General features: G+C 44.9%; 2 protein-coding genes across 4 annotated transcripts in view; one reads left to right on the top strand and one right to left on the bottom strand.

Moving 5' to 3' along the window:
- The window catches only part of THAP9 (THAP domain containing 9), a 40004-nt gene extending 36288 nt beyond the window's left edge, over positions 1 to 3716 (bottom strand). For both annotated transcript variants that reach the window (XR_010025064.1, XM_063117491.1), the window contains exons 1-2: positions 3581 to 3716; positions 3179 to 3374 (exon numbers count right to left, since the gene is read on the bottom strand). Coding sequence is in view for 1 of the 2 variants with exons in the window: in XM_063117491.1 (XP_062973561.1) it covers positions 3179 to 3374; positions 3581 to 3660 (276 nt within the window). In the remaining variant the exon portion in view is untranslated. The remainder of the gene's footprint in view (positions 1 to 3178; positions 3375 to 3580) is intronic.
- A 94-nt stretch (positions 3717 to 3810) lies between these two features.
- On the top strand, positions 3811 to 21832 carry ARFGAP2 (ADP ribosylation factor GTPase activating protein 2). Of its 2 annotated transcripts, XM_063117492.1 has the most exons (17): positions 3811 to 3942; positions 4484 to 4602; positions 8425 to 8497; positions 8817 to 8948; positions 9039 to 9119; positions 10351 to 10453; positions 11662 to 11718; positions 12328 to 12372; positions 13079 to 13131; positions 15496 to 15632; positions 15945 to 16076; positions 16808 to 16936; positions 17033 to 17167; positions 18499 to 18625; positions 18723 to 18813; positions 19112 to 19230; positions 19865 to 21832. In XM_063117492.1, exons 1-17 carry the CDS (start codon positions 3871 to 3873, stop codon positions 19883 to 19885), a joined length of 1626 nt encoding a protein of 541 aa, XP_062973562.1. In that variant the 5' UTR covers positions 3811 to 3870; the 3' UTR covers positions 19886 to 21832. The 2 variants fall into 2 exon arrangements, with proteins under 2 accessions (XP_062973562.1, XP_062973563.1); XM_063117493.1 differs by lacking the exon at positions 12328 to 12372.
- Positions 21833 to 22013: the final 181 nt, after the last annotated feature.

Here is a 22013-nt window from a genome sequence, read left to right as displayed (position 1 = left end):
TGTGGTGATTGGGTAGTGATTGAGAGAGCGATTTTTTGAGTATTGTACAAGGGCAGCCAATGACACTCACTGATAGCAGCATCCTCCATTCACTACAAAGGACAAGACATTGGGAAGCAGGAGACGGAACTTTGAACCCCAACAGGGGGAAAGTGGAGATCATGCCCCCACTAACCTTTTACATACCGGAGTGGGGGAGAAGTAATGTCAAGGGCAAAAGAGAGAGAACTCTCAGGACTCAACACCATGGAGCCCAAATCCTATAGCCCCCAGCTGTCAAATCTTCAGTTAGGATCTGTACTTACTGAGTTTATGTTTATAACATATTCTTGTTACAGATCTATGCTTTGGTGAGTATCTCTAGGATGAGAATGGTGGGTTTGCATATGTGTGACGATTGGCTGAGCATATGAAAGTGTGTATGTGTGTGTGTGTGTGAAGTGTGGGTACTGTATAAACTGTATGTTGTGCCTGTGGGAGACAGACAGGATGAAATAAAATGGGAAGGGGATTTGTTGTGAGAGGGTTTAGATCAGAGTCAGGGAACTAATGTATGAGGGTTTAGATCAGAGTTAGAATTCTGGGATTGAGAACAGAGAGTGAGAAAGTCTGTGGTGATTGGGTAGTGCTTAAGAGAGCGATTTTTTGAGTATTGTATATGGAGGAACATATACATTAAGAGTTACTTGTTATTCAACAACTAATTTCTTGTAACTAATAAAGCTTTCTTTGTTTATAAAATTCAATGCCTTCTGCTCTTGGCTATGTTAGAGGGAGGTAATAAAGGGAACAGTACAAAGACATAAGGGAACATCTGTGTGTTTTCACAGATAGGGAAATGAATAAAGGGTTGGGCCTGAGCCTTCAAGGTCTTGGTAGCAGTAAACCCCAGTGTGCGTGTGAGAGAGAAGGGCAGTTCCTGTTTGGGGGTGAGAAAGGGAATTCTCACTAAGAAAGAGGTGGGAACACCACAGACTGTGCCCTTAGTTTCTGGTATCCGGAGCAGAGGTAGCCATGTTAGACTTTTCGCAGGAAAAAACAGCAAAGAGTCTTGTAGCACCTAAAAGACTAACAAGTTTATTGTAGCATAAGGTTTTGTGGACTACAGTCCACTGCATCACATGCATGAAGTATAGTCATAAGTTGTAGGTTTGCCAAGGGGAAGATTAAGCAATGAGGCTAGAGGAAAATGAAATGCAGAGAATAGACAGTGATGATGACATTATTGGGCCTGTCCAGACAACACGCTAAACCATGCTGCTTAACCACAAAATGGTTAATGGAATGCATTTGTGGTTAAGCAGCACGATTTAGCATGTTGTCTGAACAGGGCCATTAACAGTTGTTGCTGATAACACAAACATCCTAGAGCTTAGCTAGTTAATTCTAGAGTTTAGCTAATTTAGTGTGTGATCAAAACACTTTTTCCTGATTCAAGCCACAGGAGGTAGAACCAAACCTTTTGATGAATATTAATTTGGTGATTTGTCATTCTATCTACTATTGAAGTTTCTTTGTTCAAGAATGCAAACTTTAAGAGCATTGAGAAATATCCCCCCCCCCCCGGGTTTTTGCAGACTGCCATTTCTGATGTCCATTGTGTCCATTTATTCTTTTGTGTCAACCGGCCTGTTTGTCCTATGTATAATGCAGTAGGGTATTGTTGGCAGATAGTGGCAGATATAACTTTGGAAGATGACCAGGTGACTGAACCCCTAATTATGTGGATGACATTATTATGTCCTGTATAGTATCACCAAAGTGGATATGTGGACAGAGTCATTTTTAGGTTTGTTGCAGGTTCTGGTCCCTGTGTTTGTATCTTTGTTATGTAGCCTGTTGCTGCGAGTTGAGTCGCTGTTTTAGGTTAGGGGTGGAGGAGTAAACTAGCACAGCTCTACCTCTAAAGGCCTGCGAGAGGGAAGTGTCATTGTCCAGGATGGGCTATAGCTCACTGATGATGAAGTGGTTTTAGCTGGGAGCTATAGGTGACAAGTGTGTGTTGTTGATTTCTCTTCTGTCCTGTTATAAATTATTCCTGGGAACCAATCTGGCATTTCTGATCTGTTTTTTAACTTCATTGGGTGGGTATTTTAGTTTGAGAAATACCTGATCTAAATCCTTAAATTGTGAGTCTCTGTCCAGCAAGTCCAAAAAGACACGGTACTGTAGAGCTTGGTTGTAGACAATGGATTTTGTAGTGTGTTCTGGATGGAAGCTTGAAGCATGTTAATTATGTGTAGTCGTCAGTAGCTTGCTGATGTAAGATGGTATTTATATGTCCATTATATAGTAGCACAGTAGCATCCATAACGTTGCATGGACAGGTCTAGGGATGAAAGTTACTAGTCCAGAGGAAAGGCTTTGGGGGACAGAAGCTGAGAACGCATTATTCTAAGTCAGCCATGAAGATGATAATATACTGTGGAGCCATGTCAGCACTTACAGCAGTGCCATTGAACTGAAGATACATGTTCTCCCTAATGCTCAAGTAATTGTGGTTAAATACAAAGTGGCAGGTTTTGGTGGATAAATGTGCTATAGCACCATCAGGGTTGATATTCCTAATGGCTTGGAGTGTAACTTTGTGGGAGGTGCTGATGTAAATCAGGGGTAAGCAAACTTTTTGAGCCCTTGAGCTCAACAGGCAATTAGAGAAACTGTCCTGGGCACCACCGTAAAAAGGGCACACTGCAGATGAAGGCAGTGGCCTGCAGCTATCTGCCATTTTCATTTCCTAAGAATGTGTCTGAGCCCCAGGTGTGGCCTGGAGGCATTCATGGAAAAATAAGATGGGACCAACTAGAGACCCTCACTTTGCTTTGAAGCCATTTCAGCTGCTAGTAAGGAATGTTGTTTAATATATATATATATATATATATATATATATATATATATATATATATTAAAAAGTAGGAGAGGTGGGTGCCATAAAAGGTGGCTGAGGGTGCACCACATTCCCTACCCCTAGTGAGCATCAACATCCATGGTGGCTAGGATGGTATTCTCTGAGTGACTGAGCATTACTCCAACAGATACCTCTGAGTAAGGAATCTCTCCTTACCCCAGGAGTCCAATATAAAGATCACAAATTGAGGCCGCCATTCTCCCTACAGCATGGGACGTTCACTGTTCACTAGCCCTGCTTAGGAGCATTCTCTTCCCTTCGCCGCGATACCTTAAACGAGAACACAGAGGGGATCACACCCGCTTTCAGCCGCTTCTGCCCTCCATAGATCTCAAACTCCTCCTGGCTGAAGTGCTCTGAGCAGAGGCAGGCTCCTGAACCTGGGATCCACAGCTTCCTGGAAGCGGGCTCAATGCGATTCACAGCCAACATCCACTTCTTCCTCAGCTCGTGGGCTTTGGGGAAGCTGCAGGGAGAGTGGGGGGTGGGAGGGAAGGAAAGAACCCTTTCTTCACCCTGGTGCACGTGGTGACACGGCCTGCCACAAAGCCCCGCCCACAACCTCACACCGGCCACACAAAGCCCCGCCCCGCGCCGCGCCCGGCGGCTCATAGGCTTAATGTCCGCCACTCTTCGCGAGGCCCCGTTCCTTTAGGCTATAACAGTCCTGACCTGTGGAAAGAGAGGCCCTTAGCACGGTTCTCCCGCGTGTCCCGGTTAGGGCAGTTAATGGCAGAGCAGGCTTTGGGCATCGTCCGCCGCTCCACAGTAGCTCCGGGGGCCCAATCCCGGTTCCCGACCAACCGCAGCCTACTTTGCCTCGCGTGTCATGGCGGCGGCGACTCCGACGGCGCACTCTGAACTGACCCTGGGGGAGACCCATCTAGGGAAACGCCCCGCGCCTGGATTGGCCCTGACGGCGACCCGTTGCCGGCCGTGGTGGGTGCTGGGAGAAAGAAAATATGGCGGCCGGGCCCAGTAAGACGGAGATTCAGACCCTTTTCAAGCGGCTCCGCTCTGCGCCGGCGAACAAGGTACCGAGCGCGCGGTGTTAAAGCAGGAGGGAGTTGGGTGGCTCTCCGCCATTTTACCGGCTGGCGGTCGCTGCCGAGGACACCCGCTTGCCGGCCCCGTTTCTCTCATCTCTTCCCCCCCCCCCCCCCGATCCTGTTCCGTGACCACCACGACCCCCCCCCCCTCTTCACGGCCACCCATTTGTAGCAGGGCTGGTGGTGAAGGGGCTTTTTTTTCAAAGGGGCTGAGCCCGTGAGTGGAAAGGCCGTCGCTCAGTGGTGGAGCACGGGATTTGCGTACGAAAGCAACCCGGTTGGACCCCTGGTGACTCTAGTCTTAAGAGGCTCTCGAGTACCAAGGCTAGCAATGGCTTTGGAGAGCGACTGCCGATCAGAGTAGCCAGCGCTGGGCTGGATGAGCCAACGGTCAGGCTCGGTATCAGGCAGCATCGTAGGAACTGGTCCAGTTTTCTCCATTTCTGCGGGCTTCCCCCCCCCCCTCCCGCGCTCCCTGGTGACTCTCTATTTTTAATCTCACGAGCCTCTCTTCTCTTTCTTGTAGTCCTGCTTTGACTGCGGTGCAAAGAACCCGAGCTGGGCCAGTGTCACCTATGGAGTTTTTCTTTGTATTGACTGCTCTGGAGTCCACCGGTCGCTGGGTGTGCATCTCAGCTTCATCCGGTGAGTGTTGGTTCTCTCGATATAGTGAGAAATGTGTCCGCTATAGCCCCCCCCCCCCTTTGGCCAGACCAGGACAATTTATAGTTGTGGTTCATTGTTTAGCTTCAGTATTTTGCCTAATTGTGATAGACCTGGCTGTTCTTATTTCCAAAAGCCTCTTGTGCATTCAGATGTGTTTGATCTGTTAATCTCTGAAGAACCTAAAATAGTGTAATCGCAGTTGTCTCACTTGTATAGTGTATTGAAAATAGACAGGATTTATTGATGCAGGACTCATAGCTAATACATGCTTTTTTGGGTGAAGATCCTTGGTGAAAAGGGGGAGCCCTATCCATATGAGTGAACTAGGTAGTTGTCTAGGGTGCCAAGTTAAGTGGGGTGCCAAATTCAAGGGGGGAAATTACAATAAAAATACAAATAAAATAAATAAATGTCATTGTTTCAATTCATGTGCACATATAGAGGGAATATGGCAGAGGCTGTGGAGGTGATCAAGGGGATGGTGGGGCTAAGTCAGGCCACCCAACTCTTTGGGGGACCCGGTTCTCCTTCAGGTGACACAGGATATCCTCCTGTTCTGCTGCTGCTCTCAGTTGGAGGCAGGGAGTGAGAGCCTTCCCCCCAAGCAGCCACTTCCTTTGCCCTTGGAGGGCTGACAGCAGACTTGTTGGCTGTGTCACCCCGAGGATGCAACAAAGGTCCTTCTTCCTGGGCTGGGCTTGTCTCCTTTTTGTTTATATCAGACCCTCTGTGTTGATACAGTGCTTAGTTGTTGTTTTTTAAAAATATATTGGGTGCATTTTATTATAAATGGTAATATTTGTGCTTCCAAAGATGTGGGGGTGGGGGATTGCCTCTTTATTAAATGGAAGATAGGGGCAAAATGTTTCCCAGATTACCAAAAAACTCAGCCTAGTTCTGCCGTTATTATTATTATTATTATTTATTTATATAGCACCATCAATGTACATGGTGCTGTACAGAGTAAAACAGTAAATAGCAAGACCCTGCTGCATAGGCTTACAATCTAATAATGTTTGGGGTGCTGGTTGCATTGTTTGCCTGCTCGCAGCTAGTCAAGGGCTGCCCTGTTGATGAGGCATAACAAACTATGATTGTATGTTGACCTTTGTAATCAGAGAAGCAGTAAATGAAATTTGATGTAATGTTTTGCTCATGAACACATGTATTTTTGCCTGGGTACAATCTGAGGGTCTTTGAAAATGGACTGCTATGATTTTTTAAAATTCTATTTCGCATGTTGTGTAAATGCATACATGTTTGCAAATGTACACAAGCAGAATCATTTTACGAATTAATTGAATGGTGTGAATTGACAGAATTTAGGGTCTCTCCTTTCGATAACATCACTATTTTCTACATACATTTATTCTTGAAGCTTTGTATTCTAAATAATTCTCGCATATTTGCACCTATATTAAATTTGAAGAATTCCAAAGGGGGGTGCAGGAAGTCACCACACTATAAAATTCTTCTAACATGCAGCAAAACAATCTTAGTATCTAGAAAGGGGAGGGAGGGAGGCTGCTATGGGATATTCCTCACTTGTGTTCATGCCCCCTTTTAAAGAAAGTTGGGTAAAGGCTTGTTCCCACACCTGTGGAAGAAATAATTAGAGTGAGATTCTATAAGCCCTCCCTGGTAATGTATAAAAATAATGTTGATTGCTCTGCATTCAGGCCAATTTTATTCTTCCATGTTCCATCACACCTGCTCTGCATGTAATGACAACCCATGGCTATTTAAACTATGAGTAGGCAGGGCAGTGAGTGAGGGAACGAGCAAGCTGATGTCTGCACACTTGCCACTTCCATTTTGAATCAGCGTTAATCAACAACCCAGGAATGCTCCATGGTTTGTTGTTGTAGGGTTAGCCTACAACAGTCCAGAGTGCTGGTTTCAGACTAGTACATCAAACAACCTAGGAATGAGGCGTTCCTGGGTTGTTGATAAAAGCTGATTGAACGTGTTAGCGACAAGTGCACTCTTTCTCTTGCTTGTGGCCCCAATTCATGAGTTAAACAACCCATGAATTTAAGTTATGTGCAAACCAGGTCAGTGGTTGAGTTTGGACAACATGCTAATCAGTGGAGGAATAGGAACAGAATGGGAAACAACCATTGATTAGCGTGTCGTCCAAACTCAGCCAGTGTTTTTCAGCTGCATATGTGAGCTGACTCTCTGCCATGATTTTAAAAACTTTCCATTGCTGTCTCTTTCACATGTGCAAGTAATCACTTTGTTATCATAATGAAATTATGAATATGTGTGAACCCATCCTTGAAGGACTATTTTGTTTTTCTTCCTCTTTATTAGTACACCTGTTTGGTCATCTCATTTCAGTATGCTTGTGAAGCTTGAAAGCTTGCACTTGCTCTGACAGAAGTAGGTCAGTTAAGAGGTGTCAGATTACCTGCATGGACTAGCTACATTGGTCTAGTTCTTGAATTTATACAGTAAGGTCTTCAACCCTTAAGATGATTTGTTTTCAATCTGAAATGTTCCCAGTTTATCTTCTCGGTGAGCAGAAAAAAAAGTAGAATTCTGTGTTGGAGAAGAACTATATAAGAAGATGGCCTTTATTCTCCTATGATTTGAGCTGAGCCATATTTATTTATTTACAATATTTGAATCCCACTACCCATCTGAATATTTTGGAACAGTGAACAACAAATAGAATAAAAACAGAATAAAAGCACCATATTAAAAAATACATTTTTTAAAAAAAAAGTTATAATAAAACCACGGTCAGTCATTCATGGAAAGATTCCTGAAACAACAACGTTTTCAGGAAACGCCAGAAGCAGTGTGTTAGCCACTTCTGGCTGCTGTGTCATGTGACAGAAATGGTCGAAGTTTGATACATTGATTTCTGGGTATCTCATGGCTGATAGTACCATACTGAGAGAAATTAAAACTCATACCTAGGCTGAGAACAAATTTCATGGATGACAAAGAGGCACTTATAATCACTTGTGCTTCTGAATTCCTACATTAAATAAATGATTGATCAATGCATGGACACCTCATCCTTTCCCACAGTGCATGCTATCTGTCTCTGGCGAGGTTTGTGGCCTTTTCTACTACATTTAAATCATACGAAGTTGGAGTAGAGTAGCTGGACAACAGGACTATAGCTAATGCCCCTACTTCAACAGGAGTGCAACCCCTTTTTCAAAGTCTTGTTGGACCACAGATGATGATCTATTATTAAAATTAGCCTTTCTCTTTGTGATCCCTTTGGGGCTTTGTTATGCCCATTTGGGACAACTCTCTGTTTGAGTTCTGAGACAAAGGGAGGGATACAGGCTAACTGGGAATATTTTCATTCCTGTGTCCCCAAATGTATTCCCCATGCCAGAACTTTGGTATCTGAATGAGTCTGACCACTACCTTTTATTCCGGCTGAAATTGCTGAGACTTGCCCATTCAGACTGCTCAACCTCACCCACTCAAGCTCATCTATTCAGATTGAAAGAGTTTAAGCAATTGAATTCAATAGAGCCAAAGCTCTATGAACATATGAACCATTCCCAATGCCCTCAAGCAACATGGGAGGGAGTAGATAACCCTCCTCCCAAAATTTTGGACTCCAATAATTGTCAACCTCAGCCAGCATGGCTAATGGTTAGAAATGCTGGGAGTTGTAGTCCAAAATGTTGGGGGTCACCAGGTTCAAGAAGGTTGGAGGGCTGTAGCTCCTGTATTCCTAGATTTCAGGCTCAGTCACATTTGACTGTTTTAATTCTTTTGAGTCTAATTTGGTAAACTTGCCTGAGATAGTTTTTCTTCTTTTGTCAGATCTACAGAACTTGATTCCAACTGGAGCTGGTTTCAGCTGAGATGCATGCAAGTGGGTAGCAATGCCAACGCGGTAAGGAGTCATTTGAAATTAATGTTGTTGGTTGCGTGCATAGATCGTTTTGGCATGTTCTTCATTGGAAGATCCCATGGTTGTGGGAAGGTGTTGGGAGCAAATACTCAGCAAGCTGTTAATTTTAAATAAATAAATAGACACTGTGTACTATTCCTGGAATATCTAGATCCAAGGGAAAGCTGAATCATTGCAGGTCTGTGTTTGGAATTGTGCCTTTAGTTGCAAGATGTTCTTTCCTCTTTTGTTCTTTCAATTTGTTCTTCCTCTCTTGGTCTTGAAAGACAACTATATTTCCTTTTTCTTTCTTTTTTTTAAGATTGCGTTTTTCCGCCAGCATGGTTGCATCACCACAGATGCCAGTGCCAAATACAATAGCCGTGCAGCCCAGATTTACCGAGAGAAGATCCGGCAGCTGGCAAGTGCTGCTATGGCCAAGTATGGGAATGATGTAAGTGTAGATGAGCTTGCATGCTGCTGGAAATGAGGAGGAATCTTGATGCTTGCTGTTGCGTTCAGTAGATAATCTTCTTTTTTTCAGCTCCTCATTGATGGGCTGAGTGGAACTCCAGGCCACTCTCCAGAAAAGAGTGATGCTGACTTCTTCCTGGAACACACGCAGGTGAGATGGGCCAATTTGGATTGTCCTTTTCCATGGGAAGGCCTCCTTGATGGATTGTATGGAAGCATTACAGGTCATGAATGGGTTTTAACTTCACCTCTTTTAACATGCAAGGAATTTGCAGAGATTAACTTAGTTGAGCAGTGTGGCTTAGTGAATTGGGCCTGGCGTAATGACTAGGTTTGCCCCTTGAAGTTGTGTGCAGCATTTGTACAGGTAATGCTGTCTTATGCCAAGCCAGACCAGTGTTATCAGTTTTGCCCAGTATTATCTGATCTAACAGGCAGCAGCTCTCCAGTGTCTCAGACAAAGTTGGTCTTCTTGGCCCTGCTAACCTCTAACTGGAAACTGAACCTGGTACTCTTACGTATGCCAAGCCTGTGCTCCTCCACTGAGCTACCGGCCATTCCCATTTTGATAGTCTTCTTCAATAAGGATAAGCAGGACTCTGTACTTCTAGAATTCTTCTCTTTGTTCAGAGACAGTATACTTCCAGATACGAAGTCCTGGATGGGAACAGGTAATGGCTATTGTTTTCTGCCCTGCTTGTGAATGTCCTAGAGGTGTCAAGATGGCCAGTGTTGGAAATAGAGGGCTGGAGTAGGTGGACCCTTGCAGGACTATTCTTTTTAAAATATTTTATTAAATTTTATTTTGCAAGTATCATACAAATAATTCATACAAATAATGATCATACAAATAATTAAGAAATAATAAATCATTCATTTTCTATTTTACGGGTGTAAAGAAATGTTAGATATAAAATGAAGTCTGTACTGTCTCACAATATCCCTAATAGGGCATGTGAATTAGCACTCCCTTGCACTTTATTGGACCAATACGTACTAAAGAAAAGTCAATTTTTCAACAAAAGAATCATATAACTGTCTGCCCTCTTATTCTAATCAAGTTTGTAATTTTTACCGTAAACACTATACCCCATATTTTAAACAACCATTCATCCAAGTTCCAGGTCTCGTGCTTCCCTCCCACCCCCATAACAGGATATTGTTAACTGAACAGCTGATAGCAAATATTGAACCATTTTGAACCATAAGATCTTGCTCTAGGCATACATTATACTAGTTAAGAACATTCTTACTGGTTTTTATGCACTTGAAATGCATGGCTAATTAAGCCAGAGTTTATAAAAGCTGCATTGCTTATCATTTGGATTGTAATCTCATTTTACTGACCAATTCAAATTGCTGGCCAATTTGTTTTCTTTAAGTCTTGTAATACCTGGGACATGGCTGAGACGGGTCGGAGCACAGCAGAGCCTTCACTAGAGCTGGACAGAGCAGCAAAGCCATCTGAAAACAGTGAGGTTCCACGTAAGTACCATTATGGAAGCGAAATAAATACATAGCTGCTTTTCCCATATTGGAGCTGCCTAGACCTGATTGGTTAAAAAGTCTTGTTCTTACTTGTTCTCAGGGTAGCTGATGATCAGGGGATCCATGCAGTGTAATATGTGCAATGTGATCAAAGAAGATAAGGAAATCATTTCACTGACTGATGCATGTGGTGGTATCTTCCACAGACCTCATCGGCCTTGATCCTCTTCTCTGTAGTGAACATTATTTTTCCCCTTAGAAAATAGTATTTATCTTGTTTGAGCAAATGAATATTCCAACCTTCCTATAGGTCATGGGCTGGGAACCTTTTGGGGACTTGGGAGCCAGATTGCCCTCCGAACTCCGTGCCATAGCCTGGATGGAGTCAAGAGGCAGGGGTCCATTCATGACATCATTTATCTTGTCCCCTGACATCGTCAGATCCCTGGCTAAAGCAACGGCTGGCTTCCTCAAGCCGACACCTTGGTTGAGGAGCTGGCTTTGCTCTGTGTAGGCTTTTCCGCAGATTGCTCCTCTACTTAGCACCTCATTTGCAGAGTCAGCTGCGCTCTGTCCAGGCTTTCCTCGGCTAGGGAAACCCTGGGTAGAGCAAAACTCACCACTGCGCTGACTTTGCTCTTCTGTTGCCTTCCCCACCTGGGGATGGAGGAGCAAAATGGACTCAGCCAGTTTTATTCCTCCTTCTCGTTTCGTCCGCAGGAAAGGCGAGAGAGGAGTAGAGTGACTTAGCTACGGCTCAGTCGCTTCCTTGCCCCATCTCCCTTCTGAGGGGATGGTCCTCTAAGGATGGCCTTGCCTGAGGCTCCATGGGCCAGATAGGCCGACCTGGAGGGCCAAATTTGGCCTGGAGGCCAGAGATTCTTCATCCATGCTATTGGGAAAGTATCAGGTGTGTGGAAGCAGTTCTGTCAGCTGACATATTCTTTACTCTCAGTGACTCCTTGATAGTCTCCACTGGCTTATCCAGATAATTTCTACATAGAGTCTTCTGAACTGTGGTGCTGACAGGGATGAGCAATGCTCCTAGAACATCATTTTTGTGAGATTTCAAGAAATTACTGCCTCAGATAGATCTAAAAAAATAAAGTTATACAATGTAGCGGATTTGGACATGTATCTTCCCTGCTGTCGATTAACTGCCATTATAAAAAATAATCATCATCAATGTATTGTTTTGCCTGTAGAACCTGACCAGGGTCCTTCTATTGACTTGCTGAGCACATCTCCCAAAGGGCCTCTTGGTAAGTGTAAGAACTCCTGTTTTCCTTGACACGGAGTGCAGATGACAGACTATAAATTTCTTGATGTCCTCTTATTTCTTCATGTATGATCTGTAAGTTACAGTCAAAAACGGTTTCACCAGAGAGATTGAAGCACTGTCAAGATTTAAATTAGTGTTTATAAAGCATATAAATTATAACTGATTTGGGTTTATTCTTAAAGTGGAAGTTGCAGTTAATAGAAACTATTGCCTGGCTTGGATGTGATGATCTTGATCCAATAAACATGGTTGCTGGACCAGGAAAGAGCTATGTATACACATGCTTCCTCTCCTTGTGCACTCAGCTTTGGATCCTAGTTTGAAGGGAAACCTTAAACCGCAGTTTCCTGGTGGATTGCTGTGGTTTAAGAAACCAGGATATTCTTGCCGAGTCTGAACGCAGGAGCAAAGGGAGCTTGCAGCACACAGCTTGTTCACAGTCCGATAAATTGCTCCATCAGATCTATGAATCCTAGGACCTGTGCTTTTGGAGTTCTTTTTGGACCTCTTGTTGATGGTCTGAGCCCAGACTCTACCTAGAGCCCTCCTTTTTTGTATCCCAATATATGCATGTCTTTTCCTCCCTCAGACGCATCCATGTGTCTGTCTCCACAAGCGGCTGTTCCTGCCAGAGGTAACTGGCTAACAGCCTACTGGCAACTTGTGCCTTTGCTTTCCATTCCTGTGGTTCCGCCTTCCGCCCAGTGTTTGTCTGTCTCGTATCCTCAAAGTCATTCCAAAGGGGGAGGGAGTTGCAATTACTCACAAAATGGAGTTGAGGATACATCCTGCTCTCTGGTGTTTCTGCAGTCAGCCACCTGGGCACAGATGGCTCAAGCTGTAAGGAGGCATTCCAGCTGCTAGCTGCTTTGGTGCTTCTGCAATTGCTGGGCAACCGCCTTCAAAATGCATCGTAACTCCTACAGTAACGGTCTCTTGCTGCTGGGCTCTTCCCACAGAAAAGTGCATTGGTGAATTCTTTGTCCACCAGTCATGCTTGGACTTCCCAGACAGCAATTATTCCTGCAGCGAATGCCATCTGTTTGGCAACTGAAATATTGAGTGCTTTGAAGCACCTTCCTTGGTGTGATCTAATGCTGCTTTCTCAACCTGGAGAGGAAGCCCAAGAAGCTGTGAATCTGAAATTGCATGGTGTGTCCTGCCAAATTGGCTTTGAATTTCTGTGCGCTGCTGCCAGGACTGTGGGGGCATTAACCATTAGCCTAGCAGCCCTTGTGCTATAAAATGCTGAAACTATTGCTACTAGTGTTGGTACTAACAGCAGCTTGCTTATTGTAGTCTTTCATTTCTGCTGACTTGTTACCTTTTTCTTCTTGCAGAAATTAAACCATCTCTCATTGGAAAGAAGAAGCCAGGTGCTACCAAGAAAGGGGTAGGTCTTCAGAGAGGGACTTTGTCACTCTTCCTGCAGGCTTCCACTTCCTTTTTCCAATGAAGGTTTGCTCCCTGGTCATGATGCTTTCCACCTGCTCCCCTTTGCAGTCTAATGAGGATTTCCCCAAATAAATCTCGCTGTCTCATTTCTTTTGTGTGCTATTTATGGACAGTGATACTATCCAGCTTTTGGAAGTCCATTTGAAAACCAGTGGTAGTTCAGGATGCACCTGGTTGATGCTATCAGTCTTTGCCTCTTGGGTGTCTGACACAACACTGAACTTGAGTTGTCTGCAAATCTCACTGGCCGGTAGAGAAGAAATGCCACAAAGCGAAGTATCACGTAGGAACTGGAAGTCGTATTCATTTAAATTTTGTTTTTTGCCTTTCCTTTTAGGCTTGGGGTATAGAGAATAAGACACACACACACACACACACACACACACGCACGCACACACCCCAAAGACTGTTTATTGACTAGCCCTGTGACCATTGAAAGCCAGCACAAACACTTTTCCAAAAATTCTTGACCTTCAATAAATCTCTGATGGCATGGATTGAGGACAGTCACTGCAAACTTTATCTCCGTGCTCTTGAGTTATGGTACACAGATAGGATTCAGAAGACCCTCACAGTCTGTTTTCGTATTCACAGTAGAATCAGATAGGAGGCAATTAAAATATATCTACAGTAGGTCCCATGCAGGTATAAGGCATTATGTCTCGGAGTCAATAATATAAAAGAGAGTTGCCTTAAACCAAAATCAATACAGAAAACAAAAGGGGTTTAAGGAAACTGATATGAAACAATGTTCAAAATTCAAATAGAGCTATACATACTAGGATAAAATCATAAAAAATATATTTAATCATAGATACAATTAAAATAAAAACTGAATAGTCCACAAAGATGCAACATATAATTAATGAAGTACCAGTATGCAATATCCCTAATGACATTCCCCTGTTGGGAGGCAAGCTATTGCATTTCCCCAACAGCCATAGCATTTGAACAGTCTTCTAGGACGGGTGGGCAACCTCAGGCCTGATCCAGCTTGCCTGGGGTTCTGGTCCGGTCCAGTCCGGTCCTCCCAAGGTTTTCTAGATGGCCCTGCCCCCCTTTTCTCCTAATCACCAATTGTGTTGGGTGGTTTCCTGGGTTTTTTTTTTTTTTTGCACACAAACCACCCCCCCAAGTTTTAAAAGGTTGAAATGCCTCTCTTAAAGGTTAGCTACTGGCAGGAGGAGCTTTGAGCTGAAATGGGCTGGTCCCTTTTGCTCTTGGCCCCGCCCACCCCAGAGCGCAGCCCCCAAGAGCTCCGATGTTGAGCTCAGCCCTTGAGCTGAAAGAGGTTCACCACCCCTGTGCTAGGAAATGCCATTGTAGAGCACCTTGGAGACTGCATTTAATGATTGACGATATCCTGCCTTGTCTTAGTGAGACTTCCCAAAGGGGCTAACCAATTAGGAGCTTTAAAAATAATCAAACAACAAATCGGAACAACTAAGCGCAGCTTAAAAAAACAGCTAAACCCCAAACGCCAGGGTCATTAAACCCCCGCAAAAGTCCAGAAGGATAACTAAGGATACAGAGAAATAACCAATAGCAGATTTAAATCCAGCAACAGATGAAAGATCAGTTCAGCTCAAATGCCTTTTGAAACAGCCAGGATTTAGCCTGCCACCTGAAACTCTGTGACGTCTGGGCCGGTCAGGTTTCCCTAGGGAGTGCGTTCCGTAACGTTGACCTTTAAAACGTTACTTCTCATGACAGTTGTTGAATCTGCGCCAATAAGCAATGGCACACTTTCCTTACCAGAAGCACTTTCCACAACCGCTGCAATTGCGCCCCTTCCAGGTGTGTTGAGTTTAGGATCAGCTTGGGGCTATGAACTTCTGCCTAGGGAGGCTAGGTCCCAGTAATGGCCTCTTCATTCTGTTTCATTCTTGTCTGGATTCTGTTTCAATTGGTGTGCCCATCACCAAATCCTGTGTGTATACAAAATGCAGCATGAGTTTGGAAAGCTGGGGAAAGGGATTAAGTCTGCGGTAAACACATAGCATCTCAAACCCAAATATGGCTTCGTCCAACAGCTTGTATGCATCAGGCAAATAAATGATGGGGCCTACATACAGCAAAGCTTGCAAAATGATGAACACTGTTTCTCCCTCCTTTCTCAGACACTCAAATCTATCCAGAAATAGCAAGATAAAGCAAATGTCAAGGTTTGTTCGTTGAATGTCTTTGTGCCCCTTGAGTCTGCAGTAATCGATTCTACTTACTTTGGTGTTTTAACGACTCCGTGTTCATTGTGGTCCTGGTTTTTCATGGAATCCATTTACTCTGTTTCTTTTTCTTCCAGCTGGGAGCCAAAAAGGGTCTTGGAGCTCAAAAAGTGAGCAGCCAGAGTTTCACTGAGATTGAACGGCAGGCCCAGGTGGCTGAGAAGCTGAGGGAGCAGCAGGCTGCGGAGTACAGAAAGCAAGCGGAGGAGTCCATGTGAGTGAGGCATACCTGTGGCAACCTCAAATTAGCAGACAGATAAGTAAAGGTGTTTAGACAGAGACCTCCTCTTAGCTTGGAATGGTGACGTACTAGCATGTGATGAAGCAGGACAAAAGATGTGTTGCCCTGCCATTGGCCAATTCCTGCCGCTGAATAGGTCATGACACTTCCCTGCTTCTTCTCCGTTCCCTACACTTCTATCCTTTGTATTCAGAATTCTGAGATCCCATTTTAAGTTGCATGGCGGGGTGGGGGGGGGTGGAAGAGGTCTACTTGGGTTCTGGTTGATCCTGCTGTCTCCCTCAGAGTGGCCTCGATGAGACTGGCCTACCAAGAACTACAGATTGATCGGAAGAAGGAGGAGAAGAAACTTCAGAATCTGGAAGGCAAGAAGCGTGAACAGGCGGAGAGACTGGGCATGGGCCTGGTGTCCAGAAGGTACTTGCTGTGCTCGAAGAACAAGAGGAGGGTGCTGGGTGAATGGGTGGAGCTTTGTACAAAGCCAGCTCAAAGTTCACCTGGCCGTTATGCTACTACTGTCTCACTGGACATGCTTATTGTGGTTTGAGAAACCCATCAGTGGTGAGCTAAGCCACTCTGTTTGGAATGGCCTGTGGATCCTGAGCCTTGTTGAGTGAATGGGATCTGTGCCCGCATTCAGAAGACTGTTCACCTCCTGTAGATTTTCAGTCCTTTTGTGGCATCTGCCTTATTGCAGCTTACCACCTCTGTAAAGAGCATGAACGGAAGCCCTTCTGCCTACCCGGTGTATTCATACCTTTGCAATAAGCTATACTGTGTCTTGGCGCCTTTGTTCTTTATTTCTGAAGTGCGAAAAAGTGACACTGTGTGGCATATTGCATAAGATCAACAATGACAAATCCTCACCTGCAGTCTTACAATTGAACTCCCACCTTTCCTTTTGCTATGAGCTCTAGAAGCTTACTAGTTCAAGGCATAATCTTACTGAAGCCAAGCAGGTCTGGCTAGTGCCAGGATAGGAGACCGCTGGAGAGTCTTGTGTGTGCCGCTTTGAGCTCCTCAACGAAAGTGAGCTATAAACATAATCTGGACTCTATTTTAATGGCAAAGTAGTTCTGGGGTTGAGAAGTAGGTGTTGGGTATGTGGAGCTCTGCCAGGGCTTTAACTTGGTGCTTCTACCTACTAGTTCCATCTCACACTCTGTCCTCTCTGAGATGCAAGTGATAGAACAGGAAACGCCAGTGACGGCAAAGTCCTCTCGGTCCCAGTTGGATCTGTTTGAAGATACTGGAAGTTTCACATCTGGACCACCCAAGTAAGACTGAGCTTTGCAGTGACTCTTCAGTGTTGTCTGATGTTTCTTTATGTAGCCTGGATAGATTTTTCTCTCTTTCTCTCTCATGTTCCCTAGGTACAAAGATAATCCCTTCTCATTAGGAGATGCTTTTGGCTCACCGTGGGAAACTGACAACTCCTCCTGGGGGATCGACAAAGGAGAAGAGGAGACAGATATCACTGTCTCCAGTATCCGGCCCATTGGTGACAGGTAGAGTGAATGGAGTGTGCTCCTTCCCAGACCTAAGACGTTTCTCGAAGAGAGGCTCTTCAGCCAGCAGTTAGGCCTTCCCAAAGCGTTTTGCCTAGAGCATTGTCCAAACGACGAAGTGGGCTGAAATATATTCTTAGTATATTTTTAAAATGCAATAATTGAACTAAGCCATTGAGAACTTCCAGTGCCTTGAGAGAGCGCTCTCTTGCTGACTTGAGAATGGAGAGTTCGGAGTCTTCGTTTGAACCAGGCATGCTGGCTTGGAATGTTTGGTGAAGGCTGGTTTAAATAAAGAAGATAGTGTATGGCAGAGGTCCCCAACTTTTTTAGACCTGTGACACATTTGGAAATTTGAGAAACTGCTGTGGGCACCACCACCAAATCCCTAAATCCGTGAATTGCCACTGTGGTGTCTACCTGCCCCATCTCTGGATCTTAGGCTGGATCTTATTCAGCAAAAAGTTTTGTGTAGTGTCCTGTTGGACACTACAATGTCTCTTTAATAAGGGCTTGTCTAATTCAGCTAATTGCTGGTGGTGCAATACAGGGACTGCTTCTTGCAGTGTCCTGTAGTTGCTTCGTTTTGGTGGGGAGTTATTACATAGGGTAACAAGTCCTTAATATTCACTGATGAATATGCTCTTATTTACGTACTTCATGGAAATTAACAAATGGTCAGTGTAAATGGATTCTATGCACCCTTTTGACAGCTAAAAGACTGATATTGCAACATTGGCAGGATAAACACTCGCCTCCTATAATGCGATGGATTGAGAACCTTACAACGCTTTCAGTATTTGAATGGGTGGCATATATAGATGCCACCCTCAAATGGATATTTATTTGGATATTTGTTGAAGTCTTTGTATAATAGCTAGAAAGTTGTATGCATGTCATAAAACTCCATGTATGTATATTTTAAAAAATGGAAAAATAAAAATAAATCTTCGGGTGCCCTCTGGCACCATGTTGGGGACCCTCCGCAGGTGCCCACGGGTGCCATGGCATAACTCAGCCTTCTCCAAACTGGGGTCCTTCAGATGTTTTGGACTTCAACTTCTAGCAGCCCCAGTCAGCATGGCCAATAGTTAGGAACGCTGGGAGTTGTAGTCCAAAACATGTTCAAAGGGTCAGTTTGGGGAGGGCGGGCCTAGATCTTAGCTCTGGGGATCCATGATGCCAAACTAACTTGGAGCTGAACTGCTGGGAGTTCTAGCTGTTGGTGGAATACTCTGCCATTGGTTGTGGATATGCGAGTGAGGAGCACAAGCTCTCTTCCTTCCTGTTGCACTGTATGCAAAGGTTTCAGTGGTTTCCCTTCTCTTCAGACCTACCAACAGAAGAGAGACAGAGAGCAAGATATCAGTAGTGGAGTCCAATGAAGCTCGACAGAAGTTTGCAGGAGCTAAAGCCATCTCATCCGACATGTTCTTTGGCCGGGAAGTCGATGCTGAGGTAAATGCTATGTGATTCCTCCGCCTTCACACTGTCTTTCAGGCCATCACAGCCCTAAGTAAGCTTGTTTCCTGTATCTTCTTGTTCTGTTTTCCAGTATGAGGCCAGATCCCGACTCCAGCAACTCTCAGGCAGCAATGCCATCAGTTCTGCTGACCTTTTTGGAGAGTCTGAGACAGTGAACTCGGGTATGTCGGTAAAGAAATGGAGAGATGGGTGTTCCCTTGGAGTTGTGTCCCCGGGGGTGATGGCCAAGGGACTGGCATGCCGTTACCCCAGTGACTCACTAAGGGATGTGTTATGGGTGGCCCAATTCCCCTTAGTTGCATATTGGGGATAGGTTAGTAGTTACAACATCTCATGGATGACTTCTTGCATGGGACCTCTACTGGAGGGGGGGTGAGATTCTCTTTTGTAAGAGGAGTCACTTCCTTATATAATAGAATTGTCTGAAAGGCTTGTGCTGTCATCCTTGCTTCTCTGTAGGTGGTGTATCGATTGGAAACGTACTGCCTGCTGCTGATATTGCCCAGTTCAAGCAAGGGGTGAAGTCTGTTGCTGGCAAGATGGCTGTTCTGGCTAATGGTGTGATGAACTCCCTCCAGGTGAGGTGTGGGGGAAATTGCATACGTGCTGTGTAATCTTTGCAAAAGGCGTCAAGTGTCTTACTAAATGTGAACTTGGATATCAGAGTGTACAACATTGGAACAGCACATGAGGTCTCTCTAGATCTTGCTTGTCGGATTCAAACCCCATCAGCACTTCTAAAACAGCTCGCAGGTCAATTTACTCACCCACCCTTTGCAGACCCCACTCACACTGATGGCTCTGTGTAAGTCAGTCCCAGGTTCATCTTTGAAAAGCTGCCTTTGTTCAGTGACAGGACTTGAGGCAATTCCCATCCTGCTCTCTCATGTCCTTGTTGCTTCTTTCATGGAGCAGCTGCTCATTTACAATGGATCTGTTGCATGCTCGGAGATGGCAATATGGAATTGTCCACTAATGAGAGCACACTGGGCTTTAATTTGGAACTCAGTGGAATGGACTTGCTTTCTTCATACTTGGCCCATGGCGCGGTGTTCAGTTGATCAGCTTTGAGCTGGCAAATACCTAGAAATCTTTCATCAGTTTTGTGGGCAATTTACTAAGTCCTCATTCTCTCTCTCTCTCTCTCTCTCTCTCTCTCTCTCTCTCTCTCTCTCTCTCCCCCCTTCTCCATCCCTCTGACCCACCCCTTAGGATCGCTATGGCTCATATTGATGATTTAGCGGAGTCTGCACCTTGTGGCCATCAGTGAAACACCCCTTACACTTGAATCCACCTGGAAAACCTCTGCAGGATTACTTTTCAGCTGAGCATGGCTGGGGGCTGCTTGAGAAGAGAAGGAGAAATGGACATGCCTGGCACTGGCTCAAAACCTCTCTGGACATTGTTTTGTATTAGAAACAAGTATTTCTTTGAAACCCAGCTAATGGAGCATGGGCCCTTCCAGAGAACATCCCTCTGCTGCTATGCACTGAGACAGAGTTGCAGATTGGCCATTATGGTGCTGCTCTTTATGCTTTTATCCCACTCCCTGACTGCTGTTGGTGGAACGAATATTGTGGAGGCAGAAAGTCGCGTTCAATGCTCTTCACACTTCCTTCATCCAGGGGAAAATGCAGTGAGTGATGCAGTGGTGGGGAGTCCCTACTGCCTAGTCTGTCTTCTGGAGCAGAGGGAAGTCCCCACTTCTGCACAATGTCATTTTTACTGCCTCTTTGAACTAATGTGGTATAAGTAGATCCTTTGAGGGCAGTGGCTTAAAAGCCTAAATCCATAGCAAGCAAAGGGCCAAGGCATGCTTGAACTTGGGAAAGGTGCTTGCAGTATTCCGCAGGTGTGGATGGCTGGAAAAATGACATTTGTCCTCCCACTCCCCTCTCTGGCCACCGTGGATTGATGCAGTAGATGGGAAGAGTGTTTCTTCAGTGGTTGGGGGTGGGGGGTTGAAAAGATTATCAGGCCTGCGGTTTCATATAATGTGCTGCCTTGCTTCATTGGTACTCTCCGATTTCTTTTCGGACCTCTAAGGAAACTAGGGATGAAACAAGCAAGAGAGTGGCCATTCAGTCCATTGGCCCTGCCCCATTCCTGTTGTTGTGCAACCGCTGCTATTGTTGCCCTTCCTTCCCCTGGCTTGCACTCATAGAGTTGCCTGAATGTCATAGCCGTTCTGTGTGCTGTGTGTGGGAAAGAAGGAAGTCCCTTCAAGAAATGCTTCCTCCTCCTGTCCCAGCTTCACTGCTGTCCCTTTGCTCCTTCTTGCCTGGCACTCTTGGATTTTCATCAGTTGAAAAGGAACCGGAGCAGATAAGTGCTCCGTTCCATTCTACAACGCTGCTCTGATGCTCAGGATAGTAGAAGGTATCCTACCACAAAGCACCCTATTCCGTCTGCATGCCTTATCCCCTATCTCAAGAGTTGGTTAGACTCTTCCACTGAAAGTGGAATCTCCTCAACTCAGCGGAGAGCTAAAAAAAAGAAACATGTGAAATGGTGCTTGCTGTTGTAACCATTTTGCACTTGTGTTGCATGAGTGTTGCTGCTGCAGCTGTGGGTTCATCTGGAAGCCTTCACCAAACCTACTATATTCCTTAAGATGGGAAAAAACATCTAATTCCTCTTAATGGGGGAGCAACCGCCAACTGTGCGCTGGAATGATGTCTTTGCTTTCAGTAAGATACGCTTGCTAGAGCAAGGCAAGATTACCAGTGTAGCTTAAGGACCCACTTTTTGGTCGAGCAACATCTTGCCCACTTCCATATTTGTGTATTCACTATTGCAATTGACCGGCTTTCTCCTTGTGCACTTGCTAACAAGGTAAATGTCTGCATGGACTTAACTGGAAATCTCCACCCCATTTCTCATGTTTTGCTCCCTAGGTTCTGAAAATGCACTGATGTTTTACTCTTGACTATTGCAAATTTGTCTTAAAAGCACTTGATCCTTTCTTGGGCAAGGGGGCTGCAGGAGCTTCAGTTTGGCCCAGTGCTCTCGACTCTTAAGACTGGAAGAGGGTTCTCTTCTTGGGCTATCTGTGTACTTTCAGTTATGGTAGTATTAATGAGCTTTGTGTGGCCAGGGTTGGGCATCTGCTGTGTGGGGGTCCAGAGGGGAGAGATGTGGATCCCCCCAGTAAATAAAAACAAATGCCTGTGTGTTCCACTTTTGTGATTTTTTTTCCTCTTCAGATGTAACCCCTCAACCTCTAAGTAGATCTGTGCAGGTAGGGCCTACTCCCCTTTTCTATGCCAAGGGCTAGGAATGGAGGCTAAAGACTTAAGGATGGGTTGCCAAGTTGGAATGAAGAGGACAGCCTGTAGTATGAAAATAGACTTAAAGTTTA

The sequence above is a fragment of the Elgaria multicarinata genome, chromosome 2, assembly GCF_023053635.1.
Source record: "Elgaria multicarinata webbii isolate HBS135686 ecotype San Diego chromosome 2, rElgMul1.1.pri, whole genome shotgun sequence".
Taxonomy (NCBI): domain Eukaryota; kingdom Metazoa; phylum Chordata; class Lepidosauria; order Squamata; family Anguidae; genus Elgaria; species Elgaria multicarinata.
The sequence above is the reverse complement of the archived record's forward strand: the minus strand, read 5'-3'. Positions and strand labels throughout refer to the sequence as shown.

What these genes read in the sequence shown, in the direction of transcription:
- ARFGAP2 (XM_063117492.1), top strand. Translation starts at nt 3,871, where the DNA reads ATGGCGGCCGGGCCCAGTAAGACGGAGATTCAGACCCTTTTCAAGCGG. An exon ending in TTCACATCTGGACCACCCAA is followed by an intron (nt 16,937 to 17,032) that starts GTAAGACTGAGC and finishes CATGTTCCCTAG; the next exon opens with GTACAAAGATAATCCCTTCT. An exon ending in GTCTGAGACAGTGAACTCGG is followed by an intron (nt 18,814 to 19,111) that starts GTATGTCGGTAA and finishes GCTTCTCTGTAG; the next exon opens with GTGGTGTATCGATTGGAAAC.